Source organism: Colletotrichum destructivum, chromosome 4 (genome assembly GCF_034447905.1).
Source record: "Colletotrichum destructivum chromosome 4, complete sequence".
NCBI lineage: Eukaryota > Fungi > Ascomycota > Sordariomycetes > Glomerellales > Glomerellaceae > Colletotrichum > Colletotrichum destructivum.
The window spans coordinates 775,245-801,987 of record NC_085899.1 but is presented as its reverse complement, the minus strand read 5'-3'; the positions used below and the strand labels follow the sequence as shown (position 1 = coordinate 801,987).

Here is a 26,743-nt window from a genome sequence, read left to right as displayed (position 1 = left end):
TGTTTGACGTTTCGAAGTTAAGGGATAATCAATTAAATGTAAACGGATGTCTTTCACTTTCTGATCAGACGGATTGCTTTCTGGCCGTGTGATTTTAATCCACTTAGCTCGATAAATATCATTCATTGTAAGATCTCCCCCTTTTTCTCCACTACTTTTGATTTCCACTGGTGGAGACTGAAGACCGTTGGTATATTTTTAGACAATTTAATGAAGATTGCAGCTCCAAATCTTTCGATTTTTTGCCGCAAGTGACAGGTGGTTCTACCATTAGAATCAGGAAGACTCGCTGAATTCCTCACAACATGTTTCCTGCCCGTCGTTTGAGTCTTAGTTGGAGAGGACCTCGTTCCCACAAAAGATAATTCTTCTGCTGGGCCAACCAATTCTTCTCGTCGGCCTTGTGGGCAAGCTCGAAGTCAAAGTTCCAAACCAACTTAGCCAATATGACGCGGAGTTCTGCGTTTGCAAGACTGCATTCCATGTCAGCAGTTATTCATAAAACACATTGCCAATGCTTGAAGAGTATCGGAAGATAAGGGGCGCTCACTTGCGGCCGATGCAGTCACGAGGCCCAAAAGAGAAGGGTTGAAACACCTCCTTGCAATCATGCGAGAAGCCCGTCGAACCGTTCATATCAAGCCAGCGCTCGGGTATAAAAGAGTCCGGTTGGAAGAAATTCCGAGGATTGTGATACATGGCATACTGCCAAAGGGAAATGATCGTCTGCGAGAAACATCTTCGTAGTCAGCCCTCAAGTTACAAAAGATATGCTTTACAGCACCCTCGGCCCCGAGAACTAGACAAGTTCAAGAACTTACGTTGGCGGGAATATACTGATTCAAGATGATGTCACCTCGTTCGCCGACCTTGCGTGGCATACCTGAAGCACCGGGCGGATACATCCTTAAGGCCTCATCAATGACTGCCGTCAAGTATGGGAGACTTTTGGTGGCTGAAATATTGATATCCCGCTCTTCACCAAAAGTGCTCCGCAACTCTTGACAAAGTTTGGCTTGCACAGAATCATGCGTGGCTATGAGATACGTTGTGCCTGCCAAGGCGGTTGCTGTTGTGTCATAGCCTGCCATAGTCAGGATCTGTGAGTTGGCCTTGATTTCGTGTACGCTGAGAGGTCTCTATTGAAGTTTGGTTAACAATGCTTTTCTACAAAAGCAACCGACATCCAGCCAACTGTGAAGATCCAACGTTGTGCTTACCTCGTTACCGGAGACCGGTTGGCACATGGCTTGGATGAGGTCCGGGCGGTCAGCCTCTGACAGCCGCTTTTCGACCATTGAGTTGGTCAACATCACCATGTCCTCATGTTTTCGGACAAGAGACTTGGGAGCCAAGGCCATGAGAAGTCTAAAAACGATTTTAAAATGCTTCATGGCCGTGGCAAATGCAATTCCCGGCAGAGCATCTAGGAAGAATTGTGCCCAAGGGTGGTACTGGCCTGTTTGTAAGCAATGAAACGAGGCACCGAGGCCCAGGTCCGTGATGATGTCGAGGGCTACGAAGTCGAATAGCTTGTTGATGTCGATGGGGACCCCCCAGCCCTTTGTCGCTTCATGCTCGGTCAAAATGATGAATCTGATACAGAGGTTTCAGCGACTTGGATATTGTGAGACATGGGTATTGCATAGGTCTTTCGGAAGATAACCAGATGGTTCAGGGCTTACAGTTGGTCGACGTGAGATTCTATCAGTCGTTCTTGATCAAGAATGGCTCTGTTTGAAAAGCCACGCGCGAGAATGCGCCGGAGTTGAGCGTGTTTATCTTTGGGAGCCCCAAGAATACTGTCTTTGGCCTCGGCATAGTGCACATCATCCTTGGCGATTTCGCCGACTGCTGTTTTGCGGCGCCCGAAAACTTCCTTCCAAGCTTCTGGCGAGCAAATCGAAAGCTCGTCCGAGGCGACTCGAACTATGTCTCCGTATCTTTCGTGGAGATGCAGGACTCTTCGGTGCGCCTGACCTGTAGCGCAAGCCAACGCGTAGGGTATGCGAGATGCTGCCCAGAACGTCGGGCCGGGGTATCTACGCAGAGGGTGGAAAAGCACATTGTATGATAGCTTCCAAATGACGTAGGCCCCGAGCTAGTTGAACCGTTAAGAAAGCACATTCATTCACTCGTCTGGAGGTCTGAGAGAGAGCAACTTACAGCAAAGAGGATTGTAGTTGCAATATTACCCTTACTGAGCCCATCGAAGACCCAAGATGAATAACCGCACAGTGATACACCCATTTTGGTGCTGCTGACTTCAATACTGCCTGAAATCGACGCCGAAACACCCTGTCTTAGCTCGAACCGGTCGAAGCAGTACAGATACAGAATTTAGATGGGGTCCAAGAGGGTTGAACTCTATTAGGCAAATTGCGACTATGACGGCATCCAGGCTTGGCAATTGGCATAGTTACTAGCATGGTTATCGATTCATGGCTTCCCCTGTCATGTCCATGCTTGCTCATCTTTTCATTTAGGTTGATCAGGGGGCTCAACTCCCTATTATGGCGTCCGCGGGGAAATATTCGCAAGTACACAGGGCATGCATGGTAACGTGTTAGGTTGTATTGCAAGGTTGGTTGTGGAATACCCCTCAAGTGGAGCAAAGTTCAAGTTGGACTCTGAGTTGGAATAACGCCATGGATTGTATTCCCAGATTATAGAACGCCCCACGAGTCGGGCAAACTCCGAGTTGACTCGGAGTTGAAATGTTTAATGCTGTGCAAGAAATACAGAGCATTGGGTCATCGAAGTTCTCCTCGGCACGGCCGAAGTGATTTCACGTCGCACGCTGACGTTTCCACCTCATTCCGCCGACAGAGTCTGGTAAAAGTCTCTTGACGAGTCAGCCCCGATCCCCAGCTGGCTTTGAATCTGCCGCCGGCGTATCTCAATCACAGCTGCAGGGTCCGAGTCAAGGTTGACGCCAATCACCTTGATCTTCGGTTCCAGCCCTCGTATTACTCTCCACTCATAGCCAAGCACCAGCTGCGCTAAGATTATCTTCAGCTCCGCCGCGGCGAGAAACCTGCCGGGGCAGCCATGATTCCCATGCCCAAAGCCCAGGTGGTTCGGACCAGTGGTTACCAGCTGGGCGACGTTTTCTTTACCCGGCAGTTGCCTCATCTTGAGAAATCTGTCCCCGATGAATCTGTGCGGCTCGGTATATACGTTTGCATCCCAATGTCTCTGCGCCGAGACACCGATAACAGTGCCTTCAGGAAGCACGAGACCATCTGCCAGGGTCATCTGCGAGGTAACTTGACGGGGCATGGCGACTACAAAGTGGCGCGTTAGTTCCTTTTTCTCCTAAAGCAAGACTGACAAGAGTGAATGGAAGTGGTGAAACAATTCTTACCCGTCAGGATAGGCTTGATCCTCATGCTTTCTTTGATCACGCTGTCGAGTAGCTTGAGATTATAGAGAGAAGTCTTAGACCAGCCCATCGCTCCGATAACTTCGGAAGCTTCTTTTCTAAGACGATCGACCATATCGGGGTCGCTCGCAAGGTCATACACAACTTGAGACAGTAAGTCCGTGGTGTTGTGTACGGCAGCAATAGACAAGCCCAATTGCAGGTCAACGCGGTCGAACGATCGGTCGTTTGCGTACAAGTCAGACCATTCGATTCCGTCATTGAACTCGACAGGAGACTCGCCCCTCTCGATGGCGGTCGCCTTGTCTTGCTGCCGCCTTAGAATGACAGGACGTATCAGGTCTCGGGCCTGCTGCACCTGGGAGCGAAGCTTGCGGCAGTGAGGCAGAAACCAATGCACAAAGGGGCGCGCGAAGGCAGGGAACATTCTCAGAGACAAAGCCGCCATGAAGCCCGTCATGATATGGCTGACGGCTATGTTTAGCCACGCCGTGTTGCGACATAGCTCCTCGCCAAGAAACACGCGTGCGGAAAGCCGAGCGACTACTAGGTTGAGCCGCTTCTTGATCGCAACTCGTTGCCAATCTGCACAACACCGTGATATCAGTGAATGCTTGACTTGTCGTCACTGAGCAGCTTGGAGGCCCTCACCTTGACCATGAGGAATCTCGAGAATTTCCTCCAACGCCAGATTGCACTCGTGCGGCAGAGGCTCAATCACGCTTGCTAAGACGTCAGCGTCAGATGGTGTCTTTGCAGCTGTCAACGCGAAGTCCACTTCTCGTACCAAGATCTCTTGTCAATTTGTATTTGCACATGTCCAGGACTACCGGTAAGTCTTTCAAACCGCTAGCAAACCCCGCAAAACCAGGCAAGTCGTGCGATATAAACTACAGATCCAACCGGAATCAGCATGTATCAAACAGCGAATGGATCAATAGGATGATACCTGTGCCACCACTTTCGAGAAGTCCAGCCTCTTGTCATTTCTGATCTCTTCGGCATAGTCCGGGGGCAGTACGATGAGTTCTCTCCCCGGGCCAAGGATTCGAAATGGCTTGCCATCACTTTGATCAATGGCTTGGTTGAGGGCTCGTCTGCCATCAAGGTAAAAGTTGAATATGGGTTTGAGGTTGAATAGGTCCCACCATTTTCCCTGGTCAAGTATCGGAAGGCTTCTAAGTGAAGCCTTTGAAGTGTCCCTGTTTCGAGGTGCGAATGCTTTCCAACTGACCACGAACAGGATGGTCACAACGACGTATCCGTATGGCGGCATGATGATACCTAGCAACTTCGGCACCGGTTCTGCTGAGTGTATCGCTACACCCTGATCCGGAAGTGCCATCAAAAGCAGGTGTATGAGAAATTGTTTTCTTAGAGCGTCCAGTCGAATCACTTCTTCGACGACTACACAAGTACCATTGATAACTAATCAACGGTTGGTGCCCCGGATAAGGCTGAGCCAAGATGTCCAACAAACTTACATACTTCTTTATTCCGTTTCGGTTTCCAGTTTTGTCATCCTGATTCCCGGCATACCCCACCAAGTCCCACTCATGGGATGGTTAATTTGTCTATACCGTATTCATCCGAAACTTTAAGTCCTGTCAGGAACCCCCAACTGCCGATCTACGAAGCCAATATCGACAACGACTCCACCCCATATGGGGAAAGTATACCCGCGGGGAGATAAGTAATCACCTACACAACGAAGTTCAGAAACTCCAGGAAGCTCGTGTGAAATTGACCATTCCCCATATTTGATCATCCGTGTGATTTCTGCTCCGATAAGTTACATGGATTTGAGGAAAACAATGGGCCGGATGGCTGACTCGGGGTGTGATGCGGTAGGTGTTGTGGTTTAGTGCCAAGCCGCAAACAAACAGATGACGATACGGTATGAGCAATATCTGGTCTGCCAATGGCTACGGCATAATTTTCGGGTCCCGTTTTTTTGCCATTGGTAGTCTACCTTGATGCTGAACCTTGGTATTTGGCTGCTTGGCCCATTGCCATAGGTGCTGCACACCAGGTCTGGGTTTGCTCGATTTTGTTGTTGGTGATTACGATCTCGATATACTTGCCAAGGAAAAATCAGGTTTTCTTGCTTTTAGAGCCCGGTGATCCTGATGCTTTAGAACAAGCCCGAGTCATGTCAGGATCGCTATTCAGAGTGAAGAGGTCAACTGAAAGATAGGGGCCAATGGGTGACTAAAATCGTCTCTGGCCTCTGTTGCCCTAAGGATAGGCAGCTGGAGGCCTATTTTTACCGCTTAAAAATCCCCTAGGCGGAGCTCTAGGGGCCATCGCTGTCGTAGGGGCGTATCTTAGGGGTCCGTTAAGGTAGTCCTGCAGGAGTCCTCCACTGCGATATCCCAATCCGTCGAGGTCTGGGCAGCCGGTGGTACCCTACTGGGCTCGTGCCAAGTCACCCATCACTCAGCCAACATTAGACATGCAGGATATGTTTGTTAGCTCTTGCACTGTCCTGATGGTTTGGATTGAAGGAAATGGCAATGTCGTCGGTGAGAATGAGGACAATAGAGCATTTGCGCATGAAGAAGCACTCGTCCTTGTGAGGCTTGGTTTAAGCCCAAGATGCTTCATTATCTAGTTTCTACGCCGTTGCTGTACAGTAATTAGCTTGCTGATGCCATGGAACATTCTCAGAAATAGAAGGCTTGTCCCACAACGTTCCAAGACTGATAAATAAATAAATATAGGCAACAACATGTGGCCATTTGTCGATGATAGCATTCACAGCATCTATCTGAGAAGAATTAAGGCCCCTGCCCTTCACTCTAAGCCCGGGAGGTAGACGAGGAAGAAGAAGTGAACGCCCAGGTCGAGACTACAGGCCTAGAGTTGTGACGGTCTATCATAGGCTGGAGAGGGACCATGTTAATGCATCGCTAGCAGACGACAAGGCTCATGCTAGGCACTGCGAAGACCCAGTCATAGATGGGGATACAGTGACGCTGTTCAGACCTAACAGGAGCTGGCTTCTGGTTGAGGACCGGTCTGGTGGTTTCGACAGGCTACTGTTTACAACCGCTAAGAGTTCTAAGTCGACCTGATGCCGCCAATGAATTATATCGTGGTTCTTGAGTACAAGCTATGGCTGTCATTTTCAGAAAGTTCTGTCATATGTGGTTGACGCTGAGGTATCCAGATTGTTGGGCAGCTGCAGATTGGCTTGAACACATATCCTTGATGTGACCCCGTCAAAGTGTAAGAATATTTGGCAGGAAACGGTGAAAACGTCGATTTCGAGTTCGTCTTTGTGTTTACACGGAAGTACTTTAGAATCCTCAACGAATGGGATGTTTCAAACTACAGTCATGCTGACGAATGGGCAATGAAAATCAGCAGAAAAACTGCAAAAACTGATCCAGGAGACATCAAGGGCATAGGGAATGCATGTCCCTCGATGTATCGGGAAGAGAGCCTTCTGGATCGATTTTAAGTGCGTCCACAATGATGATAGAGTCTCAGATCTACCAGCAGCAGTAAGAATGTCTACCGCATGTGCGATGTATGAACCAGATACTGTCTTGAGAGCGTTCGGACGGAGAGTCGTTGCGGCTTGCCGATTCGCCAATTCATCTAATTCTTATTTCTGATTTTGATGCGCTCAATTTGACCGAATGAAACCTTCTCCAATAGCACTTCAACGTCTGTCATATCTTTTAAGTGACATGTGCTTGACAGAAGATCTAATTCTTACTACGAGCCCCGAAAGGTCGGGGCATGCTCTCCACTTCAAGGTTTGTGAAGACACGAGTAACAATGACAGTTCTGAATCCGAGTGGGAACCTCTTATTGACTACTTTTTGCTAATTCGAAGAAAGGAGAAATGCCAAATGCAACCGTCTAATCTCTGTAATGGATGCAAACCTCTAACTCCAGTTCATAATCTTTTCCGAACATGATGATTGTGGAAACAGCGCCGGCACATGACCGTGTTAATCGCGAAAACCTGCCTCCAAACCGTCACCAGTGACATAAGAAGCTGTGACAAGCCGCTAGATCTTGTAGAGCAAAACCTTGCCTGTTACCGCGAGTCTAGAACCGCAGAGGAACAAGAACCCAACAACCATGGACGCCGCCGCGAAGACTTGCGCATACACGTAGCGGCCGTTGTCTCTTGTGATCAAGAGACCAGCAATCGGTGGCCCCGTCAACACAGAGAAACTCACGATCGTCTATGCCAAAAAGTCAGTCTTGAGTCCCACGCAACGACATGGGGAGCGTGGTTGAGTGCACTCACGAAGATCATCCCCATCCTAACTCCAGCTTTCTTCAAGTCCGTTGTCAAGCTGCTCAGTGTGGCCGGGAACATCGCTTGGAGACCGTTTCCAACAATGCCGTAGACCACTGTCCACGCGTAGAGCCCTTCTCGGGACGTGACGCCAATCATCGCCCAGGCACAGATGATGGAGGCGACTGTGACCATTAGGAGGATGTTCATGGGTCCCGTGTAGCGGTCGGCCAAGTATGCGGGGAGTGTGCGGCCTATGATGCCGACGCCGTTGAGGACCAGGAACAGGTTGAACGACTCGTTTTGGGGAATGCCGATGATGTCGACGCCGAACGAACTGAGGTAGTAGAAGGCAAAATAGACGCCCCAGAAGACCAGGAAGATCCCAATCGCAAACAAGGTGTACGAAAGCTCTTTGAAGGCGGCGAGTTCCACGATGGGTCCCGTGCTGTAGGGTGGCAGTCTCGGTCTCGCCAGGAGATTCGAGACTACCAGGCAGACCATCGTAGCAAAGGCCAAGGCCCTCATGGTCCACCCGTAGCCAAGAGTCGGGATGAGCTGCTGGAACATGGCCGGGTAGACCAAGCCTCCGGTGGCGCTGCCGCATGCACAGATTCCGATAGCCAACATCTTCCTCTTGGAGAAGTATGTGGACACGATCGCTAGCGCCGGGCAGAACAGACACCCAGCCCCAAGACCGACGCATATTCCTTGGGACAGAAATAGCTGCCAGTATTGCGTGGACAGAGAGGCCATGAACAGGCCGAGGAGGGTCAAGACGGTGCCGAAAACTACAGTGCATGAGCTCTCCGTCTATTTTGGGATCATGTAGAGGCCTGTTGCTTACCAAACACCGGACGGAAGTATCCCGCATCCGTCAGACGGCCCGAGAATGTGCCAATGAAGAAGACCAAGAAGACCTGCACGCTTCCGATCCATGCGATGTCCGCGTGAGAGCGGTTGAGGAACTCGACATAGTACGTCTCGTAGATGCCAAACGAGTTGATGTTTCCCCTGGACCAATCTTAGCATCATTCCGTGGCCGTTATCCGCAAGAAGTGAAATCAAATCACGATGTGAGGGGGGGCTTACCATGTATTCATGATGATCAGATGCCCTACCAGGACCTGAGTCCACGCGAGGACACCGCCATCCGGGGGAGGACCGGGGTCCTTCCAGCCCGCTTCACTCTTGGATTCCCCCAGGATGCTTTGGCTTCCATCGTGAACGCTCTCACTTTGAGAATCGTCCACCGATTCCGCACGTGCTTCAACCCGGCCAGAAAAAAGACCCATGTTGAGGGATCTTGGTCGATGAGCTTGTGGGAGGTGGTTGATCTGAGTCTACTGTTATGCCAATGCACTTGATGCAACAAAAATGGCTTTTTCTAGTGTGTAGTTTGGTAGCTAGATGGAGCCTGTCGACCAAGTCAGTCTTTGTCCTTGCATGTTTGTAGACAAGGAACTCTAGCAGGCCAACATACCTGGTAAAAAAGTTGCACAATTGATGTTGAGAAGACTTGCAAGAATTGCTTGGATGCTGATATGAGGATGCTGATATGAAGTGGCGATGGAGATGAACAAGAGACTGGTCAATGGCGAGGAGCAGAATAAGGCTTCCTATTAAACACCCGACAGGTTTGCAATCTCAAGTTTTCAATTGCCATGCTAACTAGGTGACTAGTCTTCATTTCTCATCAACCAAACAGGCTACAAAATTCATCATCCCGCAAAAGGCAGCTTGCTAACATCTGTTCAGTTGTTTGTTTTCCAAGGGCGGAGCGCTGTCGGTTGTTCTAAGGGCCAAGCGTCGTTGGCTGTGTTTGCAGGGCGGGGCGTTGGATGTTCAAAGGGCGGGCGGAGTGTTGTTGGTTGTGTTGGAAAAGGTGGAGGAGTGTCGTCAGCTAAGCAGAGCGGACGGAGGAGCGCTGGGAGTTGGTTGTACTCAAAGGGCGGACGAGGTTGGCTGTACTCGAAGGGCGGAACACCATGTTTGCAGCGTTCTAGGCTACAAGTACATGCTCCACAGGTGCTAAGCTCCGCTCCACCTGTGGCTTACTATGTACATGATGCTAGTGGTTAAGCTCGCCATTGACCTTACAGGCCCGGTCCCCAACCAACGAGCTGACTCATTGGCAATGTCACCCGCCCTTTTCCACCCAAACTCGGCGGGTACTGAGCCGGGGCCGAATGTCGTTTTCGGCCGGGGTTCAAACTTCAAGGAGCATTGGAGGCGGTCAAGCTCTTGGGGTTCCGCCAGTCTTGGTTGGGAAGGTCGCAACGCGCCACTCCACTCCAAACTACAGCAGAGTCAGTCCGTGTTTAGACTTGATGCTTGAGCGTGGGCGCCAGCCAAGAACATGCTGCAGTTTTAGCCATAAACCCGTATGCGGCACAGGCCAGAATTCTCCTTCGTATGTACAAGATGAGCACGAATGAGGAGAGCAATGTGTCACGATGGGCCTTGCCGTGAAGGAACACCTGGAGAGTTGCAAGAGGCCAGCGCCTTTTTGGCCACGCCGCAAAGTCTACGTTCAATAGTTTCTTCGACTCGTACCCGTCTCTAACCATTTGAGCGAGATAAGTGAGCTGAGTGAACCTCGCCGCTTGTGCTCAATTCCCTCGATGAGCTGGATGGGACCTGGTTGAGGCAAAGGTAGTTCGCATGGCTCTGAACCCCCGAAAAGAACCTCCATAGACACCCAAGACCGCATAGGCACCGAAGACAAGCTTCATGGAACATATCAACTTTGGGAACATGACGGACCAGTACTCATCCACAACAACATAATCCAGAAACATGCATAGCAACCACCACGGTCGCCGCCGGGTCTCCATGATTAACGGCAGAATGTTCCAAGCCTGGTCACCCTCAGCCTTGCCCTAAAGAAAGGGTCATTAGGTGGGCGCCTTACGTTCATGGAAATGCCGTCAGTCGACATGGTTTTTGACTTTGACTGAAAAACACTTCCGAAGCATTTTGTTCATTTAGCTTTGTTTGTTATATATCGGATCCCGTCCTCAGAAATCATTACTCGAGCTTCCCTAACGCCAGTCTCGGTGATTTTGTCTGTGAACTTCACCAACGTCCTATCCTCACGTCAGCATCATCATCGTCGTAACGAAATGTCTGTTGAATTTTGCGTACATAGCTGGGAAACAAGGTGCTTACGTCACTTTGCATCCTGAGTCACTAATGTGGGCTACAGATGACGTTGATGGATGAGATCGTGTCAGTCCTCAATCGCATTGGGTCTAAATATGGACAACAGCATAAACGACAAGAACAGCCAACGCCTAGACATCCCCGCACAAATCATGACCTCTTTGGACTTTCATCCCACTGCTAAAGTGTGCCTCGGTCTAAACTTTCCTAGCATTTTCCCAAGCCAGTGCGATAAGTAGCCAGTATGGCTCACAGTGGAGGGCTAATATCAAGCCCAGTGACAGTCAGCTTGAAGGCGTCATTCCTGTTTGGCCATGTCAGCGAGCCGTAAAACACACACACCGTGAAAGCCCACAGAGAGCCTCAGCATACCTCGAATAGCTCCCAGCGACATCCAGATCCAACCTGCCTCTGACGCAGTCGTCGAAGTTGACACCGACCGTCAGCATGCCGTCCTCATCCTCCCACAACGGCCCCTGAAGGAGTTGTCCCAGCGGAGACACGATGCAGGACCCGCCGGTGGACACGAACTCCTCGCTCTCGGACTTCTCCCCGTAGACCCAGGCGGGCTGGCTCTGCTTCTTGAGGCACTGGTTCGCGCTCAGGACGAAGCACCTCCCCTCGCAGGCGACCGTTCGCATGAGGGCCGGCCAGGTGTCGCGCGTGTCCGCCGTCGGGGCCAGGTAAAGGCTGACGTTCTGGCTGTAGAGCGAGTGTCGCAGAAGCGGCATGTAGTTCTCCCAGCAGATGGCGGCTGCGAGCGTGATCGGGACGCCCCTGAGGCTGGTTGTCACGGCGCGGAGTGAGGACGGCTGACCTTGGCCCCAGATCAGGCGCTCACTTCCTGTCTGCGGGATGAAGCTTCAGCTTAGTAGATTTGACATGGAAAACATCGCTGCGAGGGGGGGAAAAACTCACTGGCATCACCTTTCTCCGTTTGCCAATCACTGATATCTAGTCAACTTTTGCTCGTCCCCCCCTTCATAGCCGCCGCGTAACAGGGCGAATGTGTCATACTCACCTCCCAGCTTGGGACAGACGTAGACAACGGCACAGTAGAGAGTGCCTCCTGCTCGCTCCACGATTCCCGTGACAATAAATATCCCGGTCTCTCTAGCCACCCGTTCAAGGTACTCTCGGGTGCCATCGCCTCTCCGGACTCGACCCGCACCGCCCTCCTCTTGGCCCTCGAGTTCTCTCTTCACCCACTTCTCCCCCGCGCCTTCGGGAGTGTCCCCTAGGTCTGCAGCATCCTTGAAGTAGTTCAGAAACTGTTCTCTGCCTTCGGGGGTACGGCCTCCCACCGCGGCACCGAAAGTAGCTCCTCGCGGGTAGCCACCGATGTAGGCCTCGGGGAAGAGAATCAGATCGGGAGACGGGTCCTGCTTGGATGCTTTCTGGCACTGCTCAGACAGAGCTTCGAGTGTTTCCGGGGTAGTGGAGAGCGTGTGCTTCTGGCTGACCGCTAGGTAGATTGTCGGTGGTGAAGCCGCCATGTTCTATGGTAGAATCCTGTGTGAGGTCGTACTACAAGTTGTTTGAATATGGATAGCTGAGAAGGCTGTTTATCATCGAAGCAGCGGGGCAACCAGTCTATCTTTATACGTTTGTAGTCTCCTATGATCTACCGCTCAGCACTTCCGAGTCGGACTCGCTCCTTGTCCCTGGCTATCAGACTGCCTGTGTCCTGTCCCTCTCCCCAATGAGCGTGAGTTGTACATCATCCAACGACGCTGTAGACTTATCTTCTGCTGAAACTCATGTCGTTCGATAAGCACCCGGCGATATGCACGATGTCGTGAGATATAGTGACACCCGACGAACCGTCTTCCTCATAGAAGGAAATCCGTTGTAGCCCTTCATGGACACATGTCATCCAGCCGCAGGTGATTTGTGAGTTCAAAACCTCGAACCGGCCGTCGTCTGGGTTGGTAAGAGCAGCCCTGTCGTCTCAAAAAGCGTGGGCATTGCATTGTCCATTCATTCGTGGTACATGTGCCCCTCCCCCGCGCGCCCTTCGCAAGCGTGTGGCGCCACGCCCAGCCATGTCATGCAGTGGTTGTTTGTGCCGCAAGCCCCCAGCTCTAAACTGAACAAGATCTGCAGGGTCACTTCCTTGAAAGGAAGGTGATAAGGGATGAACGCCCCCCCCCCCCCCCCCCCCCCATTCAACCGAGTCATATTTGGGGGAGTTGAGGGGACAATAACCCACCTCAAGGACCATCATCTTCATAACGCGCGTATCTCTCGGCTTTCCTTCCAAACAAAGTTGGGCATTTTACTTTTTTGAATACACAACTTTCATCATGCCGGTCTTTCTGACCACGGGCCGGTGTCGGGAACCAAACGACTAACGTTGATCAGCTGTCTTGACGACTGAGTGATTAGCCAAATGCGTCTTCAATATCGATATCTCCGCGACTAACTCTATTCGATGCTCAGTACGACCCTAAGTCAAACCAAATGACGTCAACTTGAAGAGTTCACCTTACAACATCAGTTCATCGTCACGGCATGAAGACTAATCTAGCAAGGAGTGTAAAACGACTTCTAGATTGATTGACGTATGAAAATCTATGTGAGCGCACCACCTTTTCCATGTACGAAAAAAATCAACGCAGTTTGCGCTGACAAAAAGAAAGGAAAAAACCGAAGGAAGAAAAAGACAAAGAAAAACAGACGGAGACGAGAAACTATGCCGAAACCGCGGCGTGACCCTCCAACTTATCGCTGTCCTTGATCATCATGCCCGTCAGGAACTGGCCCTTGACGTCGAGGACGCTGGGGTTCTTGAAGACGCCGAACTTGAAGTCGTGCCACTCGTTGGCGGTCCAGGCCTTGCCCGTAGTGTCGCTGAAGACGCCGCCGTCGTTCATGCGGAGGAAGTAGGCGATGCTGTAGCGGTCCTCGTCCTGGGTCTTGCGCAGGGGCACGACGCGGTGCACGACGCTGGCGAGCTCGCCGCCCGAGAGGAAGCGCAGGCTGTCGCCGACGTTGATGATGGCGTGGCCCGGGCGGGGCTCGATGAACTCCCAGCGGCGCGAGGTCAGGGAGAGGTACTGCAGGCCCCACTGGGCGGCGAGGAGGAAGGTAAGGGAGCCGACGTCGGTGTGCTTGTTGTGGCCGACGTTCCTGGGCTCGCCGGCGGGCCTGTCGTGCTTGGGGTAGCGCAGGAGGCCGAGGGTCGAGAGGGATGGGCCCGGGTCGGCGTGGTGGGCCTCGAAGCGGGCGCTGTCGGTGCGGCCGAGCTGCGAGGAGAGGCGCGAGAGGATCATCAGGGTGATTTCGTGGGCGTTCTTGATGAAGGAGAAGAAGCTGTCTTCCTGGGCGCGGACCGAGGTGGTGAGGTCGGAAGAGCCCTTGAGGAATTCACGGCGGGAAAACTAAGGGGGGGGGATGTTGGTTTGGTTGACTTTGGCATTATGCAGGAAGAGGTGAACGCACCTTGAGAGACTCGTATCCGTCTCTTGTCTTGGGGTTGGGCCCCTCCTCAGTGCCCATGGGCTCATAGCTTATAGAGGGTTAGTAACTGAGACCTAAACTTTGGCGAGGTGAGATCTGTCAAGGAGCACATACCCAAAGTTGTCGCTGCCACGGGCGTCTTGCATCTTGACCTCGAGAGGCTGGTTGAAGTACTCGGCCATGATGCGGAGCATCTCCGCCCACAGCCTGCACAGCTCGGCATCGCTGGTCAAGTCGAGGTAGAAGAAGCCGTGGCTCTTGCAGGCGTCGAGGAGGTTCCCGCTCTCGTCGGCGCTCTCGGCCCGGAGGAGGTCGAGGTGGATAGTCGGGAGAGACTTGGAGACGATGATGGGCTCGCTGATAGCCATTGCTGAAGGTTTTGGAGGAGGCGAATGATCGGTGTGCAAAGTAAAAGATGACAGCCAAGACTATAGTGGACTTTGGAATCTGGACCAGATACGAGAGCTGAGGTGCGATTCGAAGTGTTATCTGAATTGTGAGTTTGAATATACGATAAGCGCAGACTTTCAGGCATGTTATATACCCGGAAATTGGCCACTCCCATGAGAAATCGACGCAAATCTTCACATCACGATCAAGGCTTTCTTTCTTGCCCACCTTTTCCGCGGCCAAAACGAACAAGAATTGTGTGTTACGGTGAGCATGACGGCTTCTCGAGTACGTGGTCTGATGCAACGGTCAGAAACGCTCCCAGCCCCCTCCCCCCGCCGCCCTAGAATCGTGAGAGTTTCTCCGACGAAGCATCGAGGTTGTTAAAACCTCCGTGTGGTCAGATTCTGCATGCCCGAGTCTACATCTGCAAGGAACTATACCCCGCGGGTCGCTGCCCCCAATTCGTTGCAATGGGCTGCAGCTCCTTTGCTGGGCAACCGAGGCTGAATGAAGGCGGTATCGTTAGTGGCACCATGCTCGCTGTTCGAGCCATGTTGCAATGTCACGATGAAACGCTGGCTGGGGAGAGCAAGCGCCGTTTCCTCCTGTCTACTCATCTAATCCCGGCTCCGGGTGGTAAGATGGTAATAAGGTGCCAGCCGTGTGTAGTCGCACGCCATTCCCAGTTCCGCCGTAGACCTCGTGAACTTTTCCGAAATGACAGCGCGGACAAATTCGAGGTCAGCGTGTCAACAGCACACTAAGAGTAGTATCACCGGCGACACGGCGACCGCCGAGATTCGCATGGAGGAAAGGGACCCTTATTCTGGGGGTTGCGGGGGACTTTTGCCCACATGGAGCCCCCTTTTACAACCCCTTGATGTGATTGTCAGGAACACTTCCCTCTCGGGCTACGAGGTTAGGATGCAACACACATGTGACGCAAGTGATGAGAAATTCTCCGCGTTCGCCGGAGGCCGATGTCTGTTGGCTGGTAGGTGGCGCAAGATGACCCGATTTCGTATCCCCAGCGTCACACTGCAGGCATGCGGGCGGGCATCATGTGTCAGATGCCAGCTCGTTCGGAAGCAACGGCCGGAGGAGCGTAGAACATCTAGGATCAGGTAGAACGTTGAGAGAGTCCGGGGATGGGGAAGGGTTAGAGCCAATAACCGGGGGTTTGGCTGAGAATTCGTCTGTCCCGGAGTTACTTGACTCCGGCACTACGCTCCAACAGGCAACCAGTCGTAGTGGGGCCACATTCGGCCGTTTGGGGCCCACTGCCGGGGAGCGCTGGTCCGAGTAACCGGGAGCTGTAAACGGTAAACAATAGGGGTCCTTCACTGGCCTGTAGCGGCTTAGCGTCCGCCCGTCAGCCTCCCGTAGGTATGGCCAACACACTACCCGTAGTTGGCCGCACGCAGAGGTAACATCTCGTGATGGGTCTAATGCAAGAAAATATATGGATACATGTTCGAGACTGATTCTTGGCGTCCTCAACCAGATTTCTGAAATCCCATGGTTAAACATATGGATGAATCATGAGAAAGCTGGTCTCGGATGCTTTCTGGTAGTCTCGTTGCTAGGCATAAGCGCCGATTTTCCCCTCGTTACCACACACACACACACACACACACACACACACACACACACACACACAGCGGGAGCAGAGGCGAGCCAGAAACGTGCAGAGGGAGCCAAACAGCTCCTGCCAATTGGTCTACATGAAAAATACGGTGAGTCCTTGGGCATTCGGTTTTGCATTCTGCAGACAAACTAGTAACAGTGACCCCAATGTGATTTGGCCGGCCGGAATGATGATGCCCCAGCCCCAGCCCCAGCTCCAGCTCTAGCCCAAGCCCCCCCCGAACCCCCAACCCCGAACCTATCAGACTCCTGGAAGCCCGGGCCCACTGTTGGGCCGTAGAGCAGAAAGAGAACACCATGACCCCCTTGGGCTGCCATGGAGAGTTCGCTTTCAGATTGTCGCGAGACTCGCTTGCTGGTGCGTGATGTCGTGTGATTTTTGTCATGGGGTGACGTGATTGGAATGACGGACGCCTGGTTCATGGTGTGTGTGTATTGTGTGTGTGTGTGGGTCAATCTTTAGGCTCGGATCTGAGTTGCAGAACCGATGCCATCGAACGAATCCTTCCACACGTGACGATGGGCTGATGGAGGGGAGGTAGCCAGCCAACTCAACGACATCTGCCAACTTCTCGCGCCAAAAAAAAAAAAAAAAAATACCCCGGCGTCAAACACAACAACAGGGGGTGGTCGTTTGCAGTTTGCTTGTTGGATGCTGGCCTGCAGGGTCCTGTGGTGTTTGCGTCTCATGTGGGCGCCGAATCGGAGGTGTTATTGATGGGGACCGCGAACCCGATATGAATCTACCTAGGTCTCGCTAGGGATATTAGAGACTCCGGACAGGAGAACGTTATCCTCTTGTAATACTAGTGGAACACCCTAGATCGGACTTACACTGTCGTTTTGGGTGGATCAGGAGGTGGTGCGATGCATTTTAAAAGCCGACTTTTCTGTCCCATCTGGACGGTTGCATGTAACGGCGGCGGCCTCAGTACGTCCGTCGTACATTCGTATCGTGGATTGAGTTATTCCTGCTTTTTGGGTACCAAGTAGGTTATTATTTCTTGTGTTTCTTGAGATAATTCAGTAAAAGAACGTCCCTGTGTTCTTGCTTTCAACTTCAACATGCATCTATCACACACAGCAAAATACGCTCATTGTATAAGTAGACGACGTTGTACCATATCAATTTGATATTTTCCCCACCAACCCCTTCTGGCAAGCTTGTCGTAGTCGCGGAAGTGGCCTCATCACACTAAGTTCCAACACGCATCGCTTTCGATGCACGTTTCTCGGACGCACTAGCGGCTCTACAGGTGGAAGATATGATAGGGTGACTTTTCTGCTCTTGGAAGCAGACCAACGTGTGACAGCATCAAGGGTCATTTGGGGTCGTCTGAGATTGGCCGTCGAGACCAAAAGTGGCATCTCGCGTGTCATGGGGTGCCTGGCCCATCCGTAGTCAGCCAAGTGTAGTTTTAGGTACGCTAGAAGAGTGAGAGAGTTGTTTTTTTCTGCCCTGCATTCGCTCCGGGATTACTTGGATCGCGCAGCCAGATGAGACTGCGGTATGGTCAAGGGTGTCCCGGGGATACTCGTTCGCGTAACTTATTGGCCATACGTGTAGATCGAGGTGAAATATGGTTGGCGTCTTGACGATCAAAATTACATGGCAAGCTTTGGTCTCTGATATCAGAGGCCAGCCAGTAAATAACCACATGATCAAGCTCGTCCGCCCTTCACTGTTATCGCCAACATTAGCCTTGGGCAGTCTTGGGATGCCATAAGGCATGAATCAAAATGCACCCACAGCTGATACCGCATATCTTTTGATGAATGACATTAGTCATAGCACCAGTAGTCCCCTCTCGAGCCAGACAGCGCACAGCTACCCATCTTCCGGGAGGAAATAAGTCCGGGTTGGTTTGCAGTGTTTGTTACGCTTTGGGTGCCACCTTACGAGATGTGTCTCTCACACCATTTGGCTGTGTCGTAGTGTGGCTAGCAGTAGCCCAGAGAAAGGTGACTGGGCGTTGAACCCTTGCGGGAAACTGGCTCGTTGTCAACATGACATGTACGCCCTTTTTCGACAAGATGGTCGACATACGACGATTTTGAACGCAACAGACATCGATCGATCGATCACAGGTTCGTTTTGAATACTGAAGAGAGGACAAAGCTTGTTGGAAGAAGAGTGTCACCATTGTATATAACGCGGTCGTTTATCCTGACATAGACTCGAATCTCTTGGAAAAGACATCACATCAAAGACATCACATTCTCCAGACACACACACCTTGGCTTCAATCAAAGAAACTTGAACTCCGACGCTTTCGTCTGTCCCAACAGGAAAACAAAACAACTTCACCTTTCTCACATTATTTCGAACACCTTCACTTTAGCACAATGGTATGCATAAGCTGCCTCCCTTGCAGACATAAGGGCAATATATTAACAATTAGCAGGGTCTCAAAGCCAACGGAGCCGTTCAGGACGAGAAGAAGGCCATTGAAAACTCCGAGAAGGTGTCCAATGGCGCACCCCTGCAGGACAAGAGGCCGATCGAAAGCTTCGAGCAGCTCGCGCAGATCGAGAACCGGGATGACCCCGTCGTGACCATGTTCAGCGGCGGTCTGGACAGCACCTACCTGCTCCTTCGCCTCCAGCAGCTCGGCTTCACCAACATCCACGCCGTTGCTGTCGACGTCGGATCGCCCGTCGACGAGGAGGGTCTCACCCGGCACGCGGCGCACTTTGGCGCGTACTTCAAGCTCCTCGACGGCCGCGAGGCCTTCGTCAACGAGGGCGTCATGCCCGCCATCCGCGCGCACGCCACGTACATGGGCATGTTCCCCATCAGCAGCTCCCTCACGCGTCCCGTCATCGCCCGCCTCGTCACCGACTACGCCAAGAACCTCGGCGCGGGCCTGCTGCTGCACACGGCCAACCTCTCCCAGAACAGCCTGCCGCGCCTCAACAACTCGATCCGGCGCCTCGGCTTCCCCGGGCGGTTCGGCAGCCCGTACCCGCAATCGGTCGTCTCGCGCGAGAGGAAGGCCGACGAGCTCTCGGCGGCGGGGCTGACCATCATGTCGGAGCGCAAGCTCAGCGGCGACGAGAACCTGTGGTGCCGCGAGTTCGAAGACGGGCCCCTGGGCGACCCGGAAGGCTTCTGCATCCCCGAGGACGCCTACACGTGGACGCGCGGCTCCGGCGCGCACCCGAGCCAGAAGATCACGCTGCGCTTCGAGGACGGCAACCTCGTCTCGGTCGACGGCAAGCGGATCCCGCTCATCCGGGCGATCGAGCTGCTGAACAGGGAGGTCGGCAAGTTCGGCCTCGGCCGGTTCGTCGGGCTCGAGCCGCTCTCGACGGACGACAAGGCGCTCGAGATGCGCGAGGCGCCGGCGGCGGCCATCATCATGGACGCCCTGCGGCACCTCGAGATCGCGACGCTCGAGACCAAGACGCTGGAGCTGAAGCAGCAGCTCGAGCAGAAGTGGACGCGCGAGGCCATCGCGGGCCACTGGGGCGCCAAGTGCCACTCCATGTGCGAGGCCGCCATCCAGGCCTCGCTGCTCGGGGTCGACGGCAGCGTCACCTACGACGTCGACCACTCGCGCTTCCTGCCGTGCGCCATCGTCGCGGACAACGCATGCTACATCCGGGACCGGGACACCTGGGAGCGGGCTCAGCAATCGCTCTCGCGGTTCTGAGCATGTCACCTTGGATTAAGAGTATGCAAGCGGGGGGAGTGATTGAAGGGAGGGGGGGGTGAGGATCTCCAGGCCCCAAGAACAAGAAGGGCGTGGGGGGTTAGAGACACTTTATTATATAGACTGGAAACATCATGCTAGCTAGACATTCCTTTTGTATCTCCTCGGCTTCTTCTGTAGCTTCTTTTAGCAGGTCCGAAACAAGAAACAGTACTTTCAATGACTGCCCTTCCCTTGTATTGCTCCGGGATGTATCACCGTCTCCTCCTGAAAAGCTCCGTTGGCCCTCCGAAAGTCCCTTATGCTCACTCCTACGGAGATTATCAGGTGGCGATCTGTCGAGGTCTAGAACGGCTCGGCTAAGATGCACATGCATTAAATTAAGTACGTACTGTACTGTTGCCAGCCGGGCTTTGCACCTGCATGTACCTTGAGTTGTATATTGTTTACAAGACCATAAAAAGCCTGGTTGCTGCCGATTCCCAACCTCACGCACCGCTCTCCCCACGTCTCTCACCTCCGCTCTTAATATAGCGCCTCGGTAAACAATACACCGACACTCCCTCAATCAGCTGCCCTCTCTGTTCCAGTGCATTTGTTTTTTGAAGTACGTCTGGACCCTGAAAATCACGGACAAGAAGAGCCAGCTGACCAGCCCCCGCGCCTAAGATGACCGAATCAACCCAACTCGTCTACCAACGAGACGGGGAGCGGCTAGTCCATACCGCCAAGGTCTTCTCCGTCGTTCCGGTGTCTGACCTCGCCGAATCCGACCAAGCTCTCGTCAAGGACGCCCCAGAGATCGAGCACGCCGTCATCACGGACTCCACAATCTTCCACGTTCAGGGCGGCGGCCAGCCCTCAGACATCGGAACCATGACCGCCCCCTCCGATGCGGCACCCGCCAACGCGGACTCGACTTTCGAGGTCAAGTCGGTCCGCCAGCCGGCCCAGGGCAACCAGATCCTCCACTTCGGCCGCTTCGTCCCTGCCGATGCCGCCCCGACCTTCGACGCGGGAGGCGAGCTCCAGCAGCACGTCGACGCCGAGAAGCGCAACTTGCACTCGCGCCTGCACACCGCCGGCCATGTCATGAGCCTCGCCATCCACGCGCTGTGCCGCGAGGGCGTGCTGCCGCCGCTCAAGGAGTCCAAGGCCTCGCACTACCCGGACTCGGCCGCCGTCGTCTTCATCGGCACGCTCGACGGCAAGCACAAGGACGCCATCCAGGCCAAGACGGACGAATTCGTGCGCTCGGCCAGCCCCGTCAGGATCCACTGGTGGCCCATGGAGGAGCTCCTCGAGAAGTGCCACGCGAGCGAGGGCTTCGCGCTGCCCGAGGGGGAGACCGTCGGCCGCGTCGTCGAGATGGAGGGTCTAGGAAGCTACCCGTGTGGTGGGACGCACGTTCAGGACTGCAGTCAGGTGGGCAAGATTGAGGTGAAGAAAATCTCGCGCTCCAAGGGAACGAGCAAGGTGTCTTACCGCGTCGCATAGAAGGGGCGGCTATGGGTTTTTGCCAAAGACTCGAATATCAGGTTCAGGGGCTATCGTCGGCTTTTGGGAGCGCAAAAGAGTCTTACGGACGACATCTCTGCCAGGATGCTTGTAGTGGGTGTATTTTTAACCCACAGAACTCCAAAAAAGGTCTGACTTGGGAATAAAAAAAAAAGGTTTGATACGTGAAAGATAACCAGTTGCTCCATGTCATCAGGGCCATACGTCTTGTTAACATCTGTAAGAGACGTGGACAAAATTTGGGTGCATAAGATTGATTTCTAACATGTATGGCGGTTGGACAAAAGCTTGTTCGGATGGTTGAATATGGATGAGAACCCCTACGCTCCTCAAATGATGTCAGTTGAGAATTCATGCCCGTCTGATCAGTCGTTCCATCACCCGAACTCGGACCCGGCGTCTGCCGTCACACAAGAAGAGGATGGACACTACTCATCATGGTTTTTCAAATGACCCTCGAAGCACTTCAGATCAGAATTACTGTACTCTATAGCTTCACCAGATTGTCTGAACGTTTTTTTGAAGCCTATTATGAGAATCGGCTGTAGACGGGCTAAAGAACGATGGAAAAGGACACACAAGTCAACCTCCCGCTCGTCTTCAGCTTGTTTCCACTAGATTTAGAGCAACCAAAATTTAAAGTTGATCTAGATAGACCTTAATATGTCGTCTCTACGGAGTGGCTCAGTTAGATTTCTCCTGAAGAAGTCGTGCCGATATGAACGGTTCGTAAGCAAAGTCCTCAGGCTTCATTGTCGTGTCAGTCTTGAAAACGCCGCATCAGTAATTGGCCCGCGCCATCAGTAACACTGTTCTGTTCACTAAGCAAAAAGGCATCAACTGGGTTTCTAATACTCGGGCCAAGCCTCAAAGTTTATTTTAGTGCTTCCATACTCGCCCATGCAAATTAGCCAACGTCAGGCAGTGCCTCTACACTCACTCCGTTGCTTCACATCAGGCGGCGTTGTTCAACTCTCCGGCTTAGTTCATATGTCTTCGGGCTTGGCTCTCGGCTCGAACATCACAGAAGACTCAATATAACCGTGGGTAATCAAACAGTGACGAATGTATGTCCGGACAATTTGCAAGACCGTAATGCGTATGATTCTCCCTTTAGCTTACGAATCAAAGACGAGGAGATGGCTCTAAGCGACCCCCGTGTAGACCGTGTCGTGAAGATGCGCTGCGTGTCTGCCAAACGGATTGCCAGGTATTGGTATAAATATCGCAGATGCTCAACAAACATCAGACGAAAGGATCGACATCACAATACCCTCCTCTTACCATCAACAAGCACTACTTCCTATCTCACCTTACTCAGGCCAAACTAAACATGGCTCTCATGAACAGCACCCTGAATGCCACCATGCGGGGGGTTGTCTTTGGCGGGGTCCCGTACGATGTGACCGTCGAGAACCTCCCAGTGCCAACGATCTCGAGCCAGACGGATGCCATCGTCCGAATCACCACGGCGGGCATCTGCGGCTCCGACTTGCACACCTACCGCGGTCTCATTGGCGGTGGCGCCGTTCCGTTCACCATGGGCCATGAGGCAATTGGCTACGTTGCCGAGGTCGGGAGTGCGGTGTCGTCCCTTTCCGTCGGCGACTACGTCGTCATCCCGGACACCCCGTCCACTGCCACCCTAGAGATGGAGCCTACGCTGTACGAGTTCTTCGGCAGCGGTGGCTCTCTCGATGGCCTGCAAAGTGAGACCCTCTCTGACCTTTTCCCCCATCTCTGAACTGCTTTGCTGAACAATCCGTCTGATAGCCGAGTATGCCCGTGTCCGATCTGCCGACGCCAACCTCATCCCCGTGCCTCTTACGCGCAACACTACATCACCTAGCCTTGAACAAGACTACATCACCGTCGGCGACATCTTCTCCACCGCCTGGACGGCCGTCACCTGGTCTGGCTTCCAACCCGGTGACTCGGTCGCCGTGTTCGGCGCCGGCCCCGTCGGCCTGCTCGCCGCCTACTCCGCCCTGCTCCGCGGCGCGTCCCGCGTGTATTCCGTCGACCACGTCCCGCAGCGCCTCGAACTCGCCCGCTCCATCGGCGCCGTGCCCATCGACTTCCGGGCCTCGGACCCCGTCGCGCAGATCCTGGCGCGCGAGCCGGGAGGTGTCGCGCGGTCCGTCGACGCCGTGGGCATGGAGTCGCTGAACGCGGATCTCGAGATCGAGGAGGACATCCTGCTCCGGCAGACGGTGGGCGTCACGCGTACCGGGGGCGGCGTCGGCGTCGTCGGGGTGTACGTCGCCACGCCCGACAGCCCCTCGAGCCCGCGCGGGAGCACCATCTCGCCCAACGGGACGCTGCCGATGACCGAGTTCTTCTTCAAGGGGCTGAGCGTGCGCGGCGGGCTTGTCGACCCGAAGCGGGTGGCGCCGGAACTGGTCCAGCTGATCGCGAGCGGCAGGGCGCGCCCGAGCTTCATCACCTCGGCGGTCATTGGCATTGAGGATGCGCCAGAGTATTACCGTCGATTTAACCGCCAGGAGGAGTCCAAGGTTTTCATCCGCTTTCCTTAGGTGGTATGGCCTTTCAGAAGAGTTGGACTGCATCTATGTTGAGATCGTGGGAGGACGACGTGGCAGTCGGCACTCCAGATTACGAAGTACTGTTTTCGCTTGGCAGTTCTGGTTCGATGGAGAGTGTAACGATAGATAGATGACTTTTCAACACGAGATTTGATGGCCTTTTTTCCCGGTATCTGACGTGTTGCTCTTCAAGGCGCTTGTCTCCGAGGCCATATGGCATGAGGTTGAGAAGTTTACGTTGGTGTTTTCGGGAAAACACCAGGAAACAAGATGCAACCAAATCCATCACTGCCCAAGGAAAAACAGGTATCCTTCAGCAGTTCTAATCACCGAAGAAACAAAGGGGGGATTAAAAGAGAAAAGAAAAGAGTAGAAGTAGTGCCTGTCAGTCAAAATACCTTACCTTCTTAAGACCCCCAGCTCAAGCCAGCAGACCTTGTCCGATACGCCCTCGTCCTCAAGCGCCGCCTGGTGGCAGAACACTCTATCGTTCAGGCGCAATCGCCTCAACTCAAGGCCTAAGTAGCATGACTTTCCGATATCGTACCGTTAGAAGGCATATTCCGCCAAGACATCAGCAGCGGCAAACAGAGACGAAAGAGTCGTAGGTAAAGGGAACAGCAGGTAGGATAATATGTAAAGAATATGCTAAATAGTAAGGTTATGCACTCTATAGTGTAAAGTCGCTATGTATTAAAGTAAATCAGTCTCTTCTTGGTTTAGATTAAATACGTCCTCATCGGTTGTTAGCTAGCATTGGTCTCGCCCTGGAGTCGAAACTGGACGATCTTCTTATACCCGTCTACTGCTTGAACGAGCTCCTGTTTTGTCACAAACTCATCAGGTTTATGGGCCGTTAAAATGCTGCCAGGCCCGAAGAGATATTTATGGTGCTGGCCCTTCAATAAAGATATGTCTGACCCAAATCGAGCTCCAAACGTTTCAAAACCTTTAACTTTTGTCAATGAAACTGAACCTCACGTCTGGCTGAGCCACGGTAAAACGGGCTTACCTGGAACGTCATGATCGATATCCAGAGGGTCCTCCTGCAGAGGATACTTGACCACAACCGACTTGCAGGGTTTATCCGGGTCGCTGGGGTCGTACTGCGTTTTAGGGCATGCTTTCTCATTGATAAGGCGGCCAATTTTCTCAACCACCTGGGAAGGGCTGACAGTGAGCCTGTAGGAGCCGGATACCCACGCGCTAGGGGGAACGGCGTTATCAGCCACTCCTCCACGGATCTGCGCGATAGTCAAGCTGTTCTGCCCGTATTTTGGGTTAGAATCGAGCCCATCCAAAACCAGGTGCAGGGCATCCATTATGATGCGGAGGCAGTCGATGGCGTTTATACCAAGCTCAGGGAACCCCGAGTGTACTGTCTTTCCCAGGGTGGTGATGTTGAAGACCATGCCTCCAATCTGGCCCGAGGCGAGCTTGCTGTCCGTCGGTTCGCCGAAGATGACCGTATCCCAAGTCAAACCGAGCTTTGGCACCTCCGTCATGCCCTCCCCGCCAATCTCTTCGCCCACGACGAAAAGGAGAGAGAGGTCGCCTTCCTCCTTGACTTGTTTGTTGATAATGAGGTCTCTAAAGGCGATCATCATGGCGGCAACGCAGCCCTTGGCGTCGTTCGCGCCTCGGCCGTAGATCTTGTCCCCCTCGACTCTGTACCCGAAATGTGGAGGAACAGTGTCGACGTGGGAAGTCATCATGACAGAAGTCGACCTCTCCGTACCTGTGTAGACGTAAAGATTGTCACGACCTTCGGTCACTTGTTGACGTTCAATGTTAATTCTGAAGTTGTTCTTTTCGGCCGTCTCCTTCAGCCAGGTTTCGATGAATGTCTGGACATTTCGCTCGTCTGTTTGTGGATCGCCTGTCTTGGTGGTAGACTGGATTGAGACTAGAGACTTGTGCAGGTCGATGATTTCCGCATCATCCGCTACGCAGACGCTTGCGGACAAAATTGATAAGAAAAAGAAGAAACGGTATGCCATTTTCGACCGCGCGTGCGTGGAGGAGTGAAGTGTGGTCGGTCGCGATAAAGATAGCTTGCTATGAATTAGAAACCGACACCAAGCTAACTCTGGATTGTAGAGAATACTAACCTTGCCTAGGTTGGACTCTTGAAAAAGCTCATCACGTCATTGTAGCCTCCTCCTCTCTTTTAATTTTTTTGCAGGAATGAAATTCAAGCACACCGAATTGCAGAGATGCGCTTCGTTAAGTAGTCTACATTCTTTAACGAGGGGGATAAGGTTCGACAGAGACTTTCCTAAGATTTCGGGGATTCCGGAGTGAGTCAGTGATTCCGACGGCTAGCGGTTCATCCAATGGTGCTTTAAACAAGAGCTTACTGCGGTATTAGTCCAGTGTAAAACCGCCCTGTTAGGTATGTATGGCTAAGCATACTAGGTACAGTACAGGCGGGTTGTTATGCATGGATGGATGGATGGATGGATATGGACGGGTTTTTATTCCAGTTCTTAAGTTTTTCGGATATGCACACGCTACCAATTTTGGCACTTACCCCGCACGCTGAACGTATTAAGTTGAAGTTTGCAGCTTGGACCTACAGAAGCGATTCAGGGAGCAGGTGAAGTTAGTTATGCGTCAGGAAACGGCCCCAGGAAAGTAAACCTGCAAGACGACATGGTGTCACTCAACAGCTTCTGCCACGTCGAACATCTCGACGGAGTATCGGTGG

General features: G+C 52.8%; 9 protein-coding genes across 9 annotated transcripts; 3 read left to right on the top strand and 6 right to left on the bottom strand.

The window, feature by feature from the left end:
* Positions 1–298: 298 nt before the first annotated feature.
* CDEST_06155 (Putative cytochrome P450) lies at positions 299–2,250 on the bottom strand (the record flags this gene model as incomplete). Its single annotated transcript, XM_062922314.1, has 6 exons — positions 299–473; positions 551–726; positions 822–1,139; positions 1,221–1,596; positions 1,686–2,101; positions 2,167–2,250. The coding sequence occupies 6 exons, from the start codon at positions 2,248–2,250 to the stop codon at positions 299–301; spliced, it is 1,545 nt and encodes a 514-aa protein (XP_062778365.1).
* Positions 2,251–2,814: 564 nt separating this feature from the next.
* Positions 2,815–4,661, bottom strand: CDEST_06154 (Putative cytochrome P450; the record flags this gene model as incomplete). Its single annotated transcript, XM_062922313.1, has 5 exons — positions 2,815–3,287; positions 3,368–3,970; positions 4,037–4,111; positions 4,173–4,275; positions 4,335–4,661. 5 exons carry the CDS (start codon positions 4,659–4,661, stop codon positions 2,815–2,817), a joined length of 1,581 nt encoding a protein of 526 aa, XP_062778364.1.
* A 2,530-nt stretch (positions 4,662–7,191) lies between these two features.
* Positions 7,192–9,211, bottom strand: CDEST_06153 (Putative major facilitator superfamily, MFS transporter superfamily). Its single transcript, XM_062922312.1, has 5 exons — positions 9,130–9,211; positions 8,739–9,063; positions 8,494–8,660; positions 7,656–8,437; positions 7,192–7,590 (listed from the first exon to the last, which is right to left on the bottom strand). The coding sequence occupies exons 2-5, from the start codon at positions 8,939–8,941 to the stop codon at positions 7,411–7,413; spliced, it is 1,332 nt and encodes a 443-aa protein (XP_062778363.1). The 5' UTR covers positions 8,942–9,063; positions 9,130–9,211; the 3' UTR covers positions 7,192–7,410.
* Positions 9,212–10,877: 1,666 nt separating this feature from the next.
* CDEST_06152 (Putative carbon-nitrogen hydrolase, nitrilase/Cyanide hydratase) lies at positions 10,878–12,747 on the bottom strand. The gene is made up of 4 exons (XM_062922311.1): positions 11,833–12,747; positions 11,730–11,758; positions 11,184–11,659; positions 10,878–11,115 (listed from the first exon to the last, which is right to left on the bottom strand). Exons 1-4 carry the CDS (start codon positions 12,305–12,307, stop codon positions 11,061–11,063), a joined length of 1,035 nt encoding a protein of 344 aa, XP_062778362.1. The 5' UTR covers positions 12,308–12,747; the 3' UTR covers positions 10,878–11,060.
* A 260-nt stretch (positions 12,748–13,007) lies between these two features.
* CDEST_06151 (Putative oxoglutarate/iron-dependent dioxygenase, non-hem dioxygenase domain-containing protein) lies at positions 13,008–15,806 on the bottom strand. The gene is made up of 5 exons (XM_062922310.1): positions 15,602–15,806; positions 14,388–15,542; positions 14,256–14,322; positions 13,452–14,194; positions 13,008–13,387 (listed from the first exon to the last, which is right to left on the bottom strand). Exons 2-4 carry the CDS (start codon positions 14,639–14,641, stop codon positions 13,505–13,507), a joined length of 1,011 nt encoding a protein of 336 aa, XP_062778361.1. The 5' UTR covers positions 14,642–15,542; positions 15,602–15,806; the 3' UTR covers positions 13,008–13,387; positions 13,452–13,504.
* A 2,725-nt stretch (positions 15,807–18,531) lies between these two features.
* On the top strand, positions 18,532–19,969 carry CDEST_06150 (Putative argininosuccinate synthase, rossmann-like alpha/beta/alpha sandwich; the record flags this gene model as incomplete). Its single annotated transcript, XM_062922309.1, has 2 exons — positions 18,532–18,662; positions 18,719–19,969. Exons 1-2 carry the CDS (start codon positions 18,660–18,662, stop codon positions 19,967–19,969), a joined length of 1,254 nt encoding a protein of 417 aa, XP_062778360.1. The 5' UTR covers positions 18,532–18,659.
* A 65-nt stretch (positions 19,970–20,034) lies between these two features.
* CDEST_06149 (Putative translation protein, beta-barrel domain superfamily) lies at positions 20,035–21,700 on the top strand. The gene is made up of 2 exons (XM_062922308.1): positions 20,035–20,576; positions 20,625–21,700. Exon 2 carries the CDS (start codon positions 20,639–20,641, stop codon positions 21,464–21,466), a length of 828 nt encoding a protein of 275 aa, XP_062778359.1. The 5' UTR covers positions 20,035–20,576; positions 20,625–20,638; the 3' UTR covers positions 21,467–21,700.
* A 1,018-nt stretch (positions 21,701–22,718) lies between these two features.
* On the top strand, positions 22,719–24,024 carry CDEST_06148 (Putative alcohol dehydrogenase, zinc-type, GroES-like superfamily, NAD(P)-binding domain superfamily; the record flags this gene model as incomplete). The annotated part of the gene is made up of 2 exons (XM_062922307.1): positions 22,719–23,196; positions 23,261–24,024. The coding sequence occupies 2 exons, from the start codon at positions 22,719–22,721 to the stop codon at positions 24,022–24,024; spliced, it is 1,242 nt and encodes a 413-aa protein (XP_062778358.1).
* A 661-nt stretch (positions 24,025–24,685) lies between these two features.
* CDEST_06147 (Putative peptidase M20, bacterial exopeptidase dimerization domain-containing protein) lies at positions 24,686–26,476 on the bottom strand. Its single transcript, XM_062922306.1, has 4 exons — positions 26,394–26,476; positions 26,145–26,311; positions 25,046–26,087; positions 24,686–24,982 (listed from the first exon to the last, which is right to left on the bottom strand). Exons 3-4 carry the CDS (start codon positions 26,031–26,033, stop codon positions 24,780–24,782), a joined length of 1,191 nt encoding a protein of 396 aa, XP_062778357.1. The 5' UTR covers positions 26,034–26,087; positions 26,145–26,311; positions 26,394–26,476; the 3' UTR covers positions 24,686–24,779.
* Positions 26,477–26,743: the final 267 nt, after the last annotated feature.

What these genes read in the sequence shown, in the direction of transcription:
- CDEST_06147 (XM_062922306.1), bottom strand. Translation starts at nt 26,033, where the DNA reads ATGGCATACCGTTTCTTCTTTTTCTTATCAATTTTGTCCGCAAGCGTC. An exon ending in TATCGATCATGACGTTCCAG is followed by an intron (nt 24,983 to 25,045) that starts GTAAGCCCGTTT and finishes CAAAAGTTAAAG; the next exon opens with GTTTTGAAACGTTTGGAGCT.
- CDEST_06151 (XM_062922310.1), bottom strand. Translation starts at nt 14,641, where the DNA reads ATGGCTATCAGCGAGCCCATCATCGTCTCCAAGTCTCTCCCGACTATC. An exon ending in CGTGGCAGCGACAACTTTGG is followed by an intron (nt 14,323 to 14,387) that starts GTATGTGCTCCT and finishes ACCCTCTATAAG; the next exon opens with CTATGAGCCCATGGGCACTG. An exon ending in ACGGATACGAGTCTCTCAAG is followed by an intron (nt 14,195 to 14,255) that starts GTGCGTTCACCT and finishes CCCCCCCCTTAG; the next exon opens with TTTTCCCGCCGTGAATTCCT.
- CDEST_06152 (XM_062922311.1), bottom strand. Translation starts at nt 12,307, where the DNA reads ATGGCGGCTTCACCACCGACAATCTACCTAGCGGTCAGCCAGAAGCAC. An exon ending in CGTCTGTCCCAAGCTGGGAG is followed by an intron (nt 11,759 to 11,832) that starts GTGAGTATGACA and finishes ACTAGATATCAG; the next exon opens with TGATTGGCAAACGGAGAAAG. An exon ending in GTCGCTGGGAGCTATTCGAG is followed by an intron (nt 11,116 to 11,183) that starts GTATGCTGAGGC and finishes ATGGCCAAACAG; the next exon opens with GAATGACGCCTTCAAGCTGA.
- CDEST_06153 (XM_062922312.1), bottom strand. Translation starts at nt 8,941, where the DNA reads ATGGGTCTTTTTTCTGGCCGGGTTGAAGCACGTGCGGAATCGGTGGAC. An exon ending in CTGATCATCATGAATACATG is followed by an intron (nt 8,661 to 8,738) that starts GTAAGCCCCCCC and finishes AGATTGGTCCAG; the next exon opens with GGGAAACATCAACTCGTTTG. An exon ending in TTAGGATGGGGATGATCTTC is followed by an intron (nt 7,591 to 7,655) that starts GTGAGTGCACTC and finishes TTTTTGGCATAG; the next exon opens with ACGATCGTGAGTTTCTCTGT.
- CDEST_06149 (XM_062922308.1), top strand. Translation starts at nt 20,639, where the DNA reads ATGACCGAATCAACCCAACTCGTCTACCAACGAGACGGGGAGCGGCTA.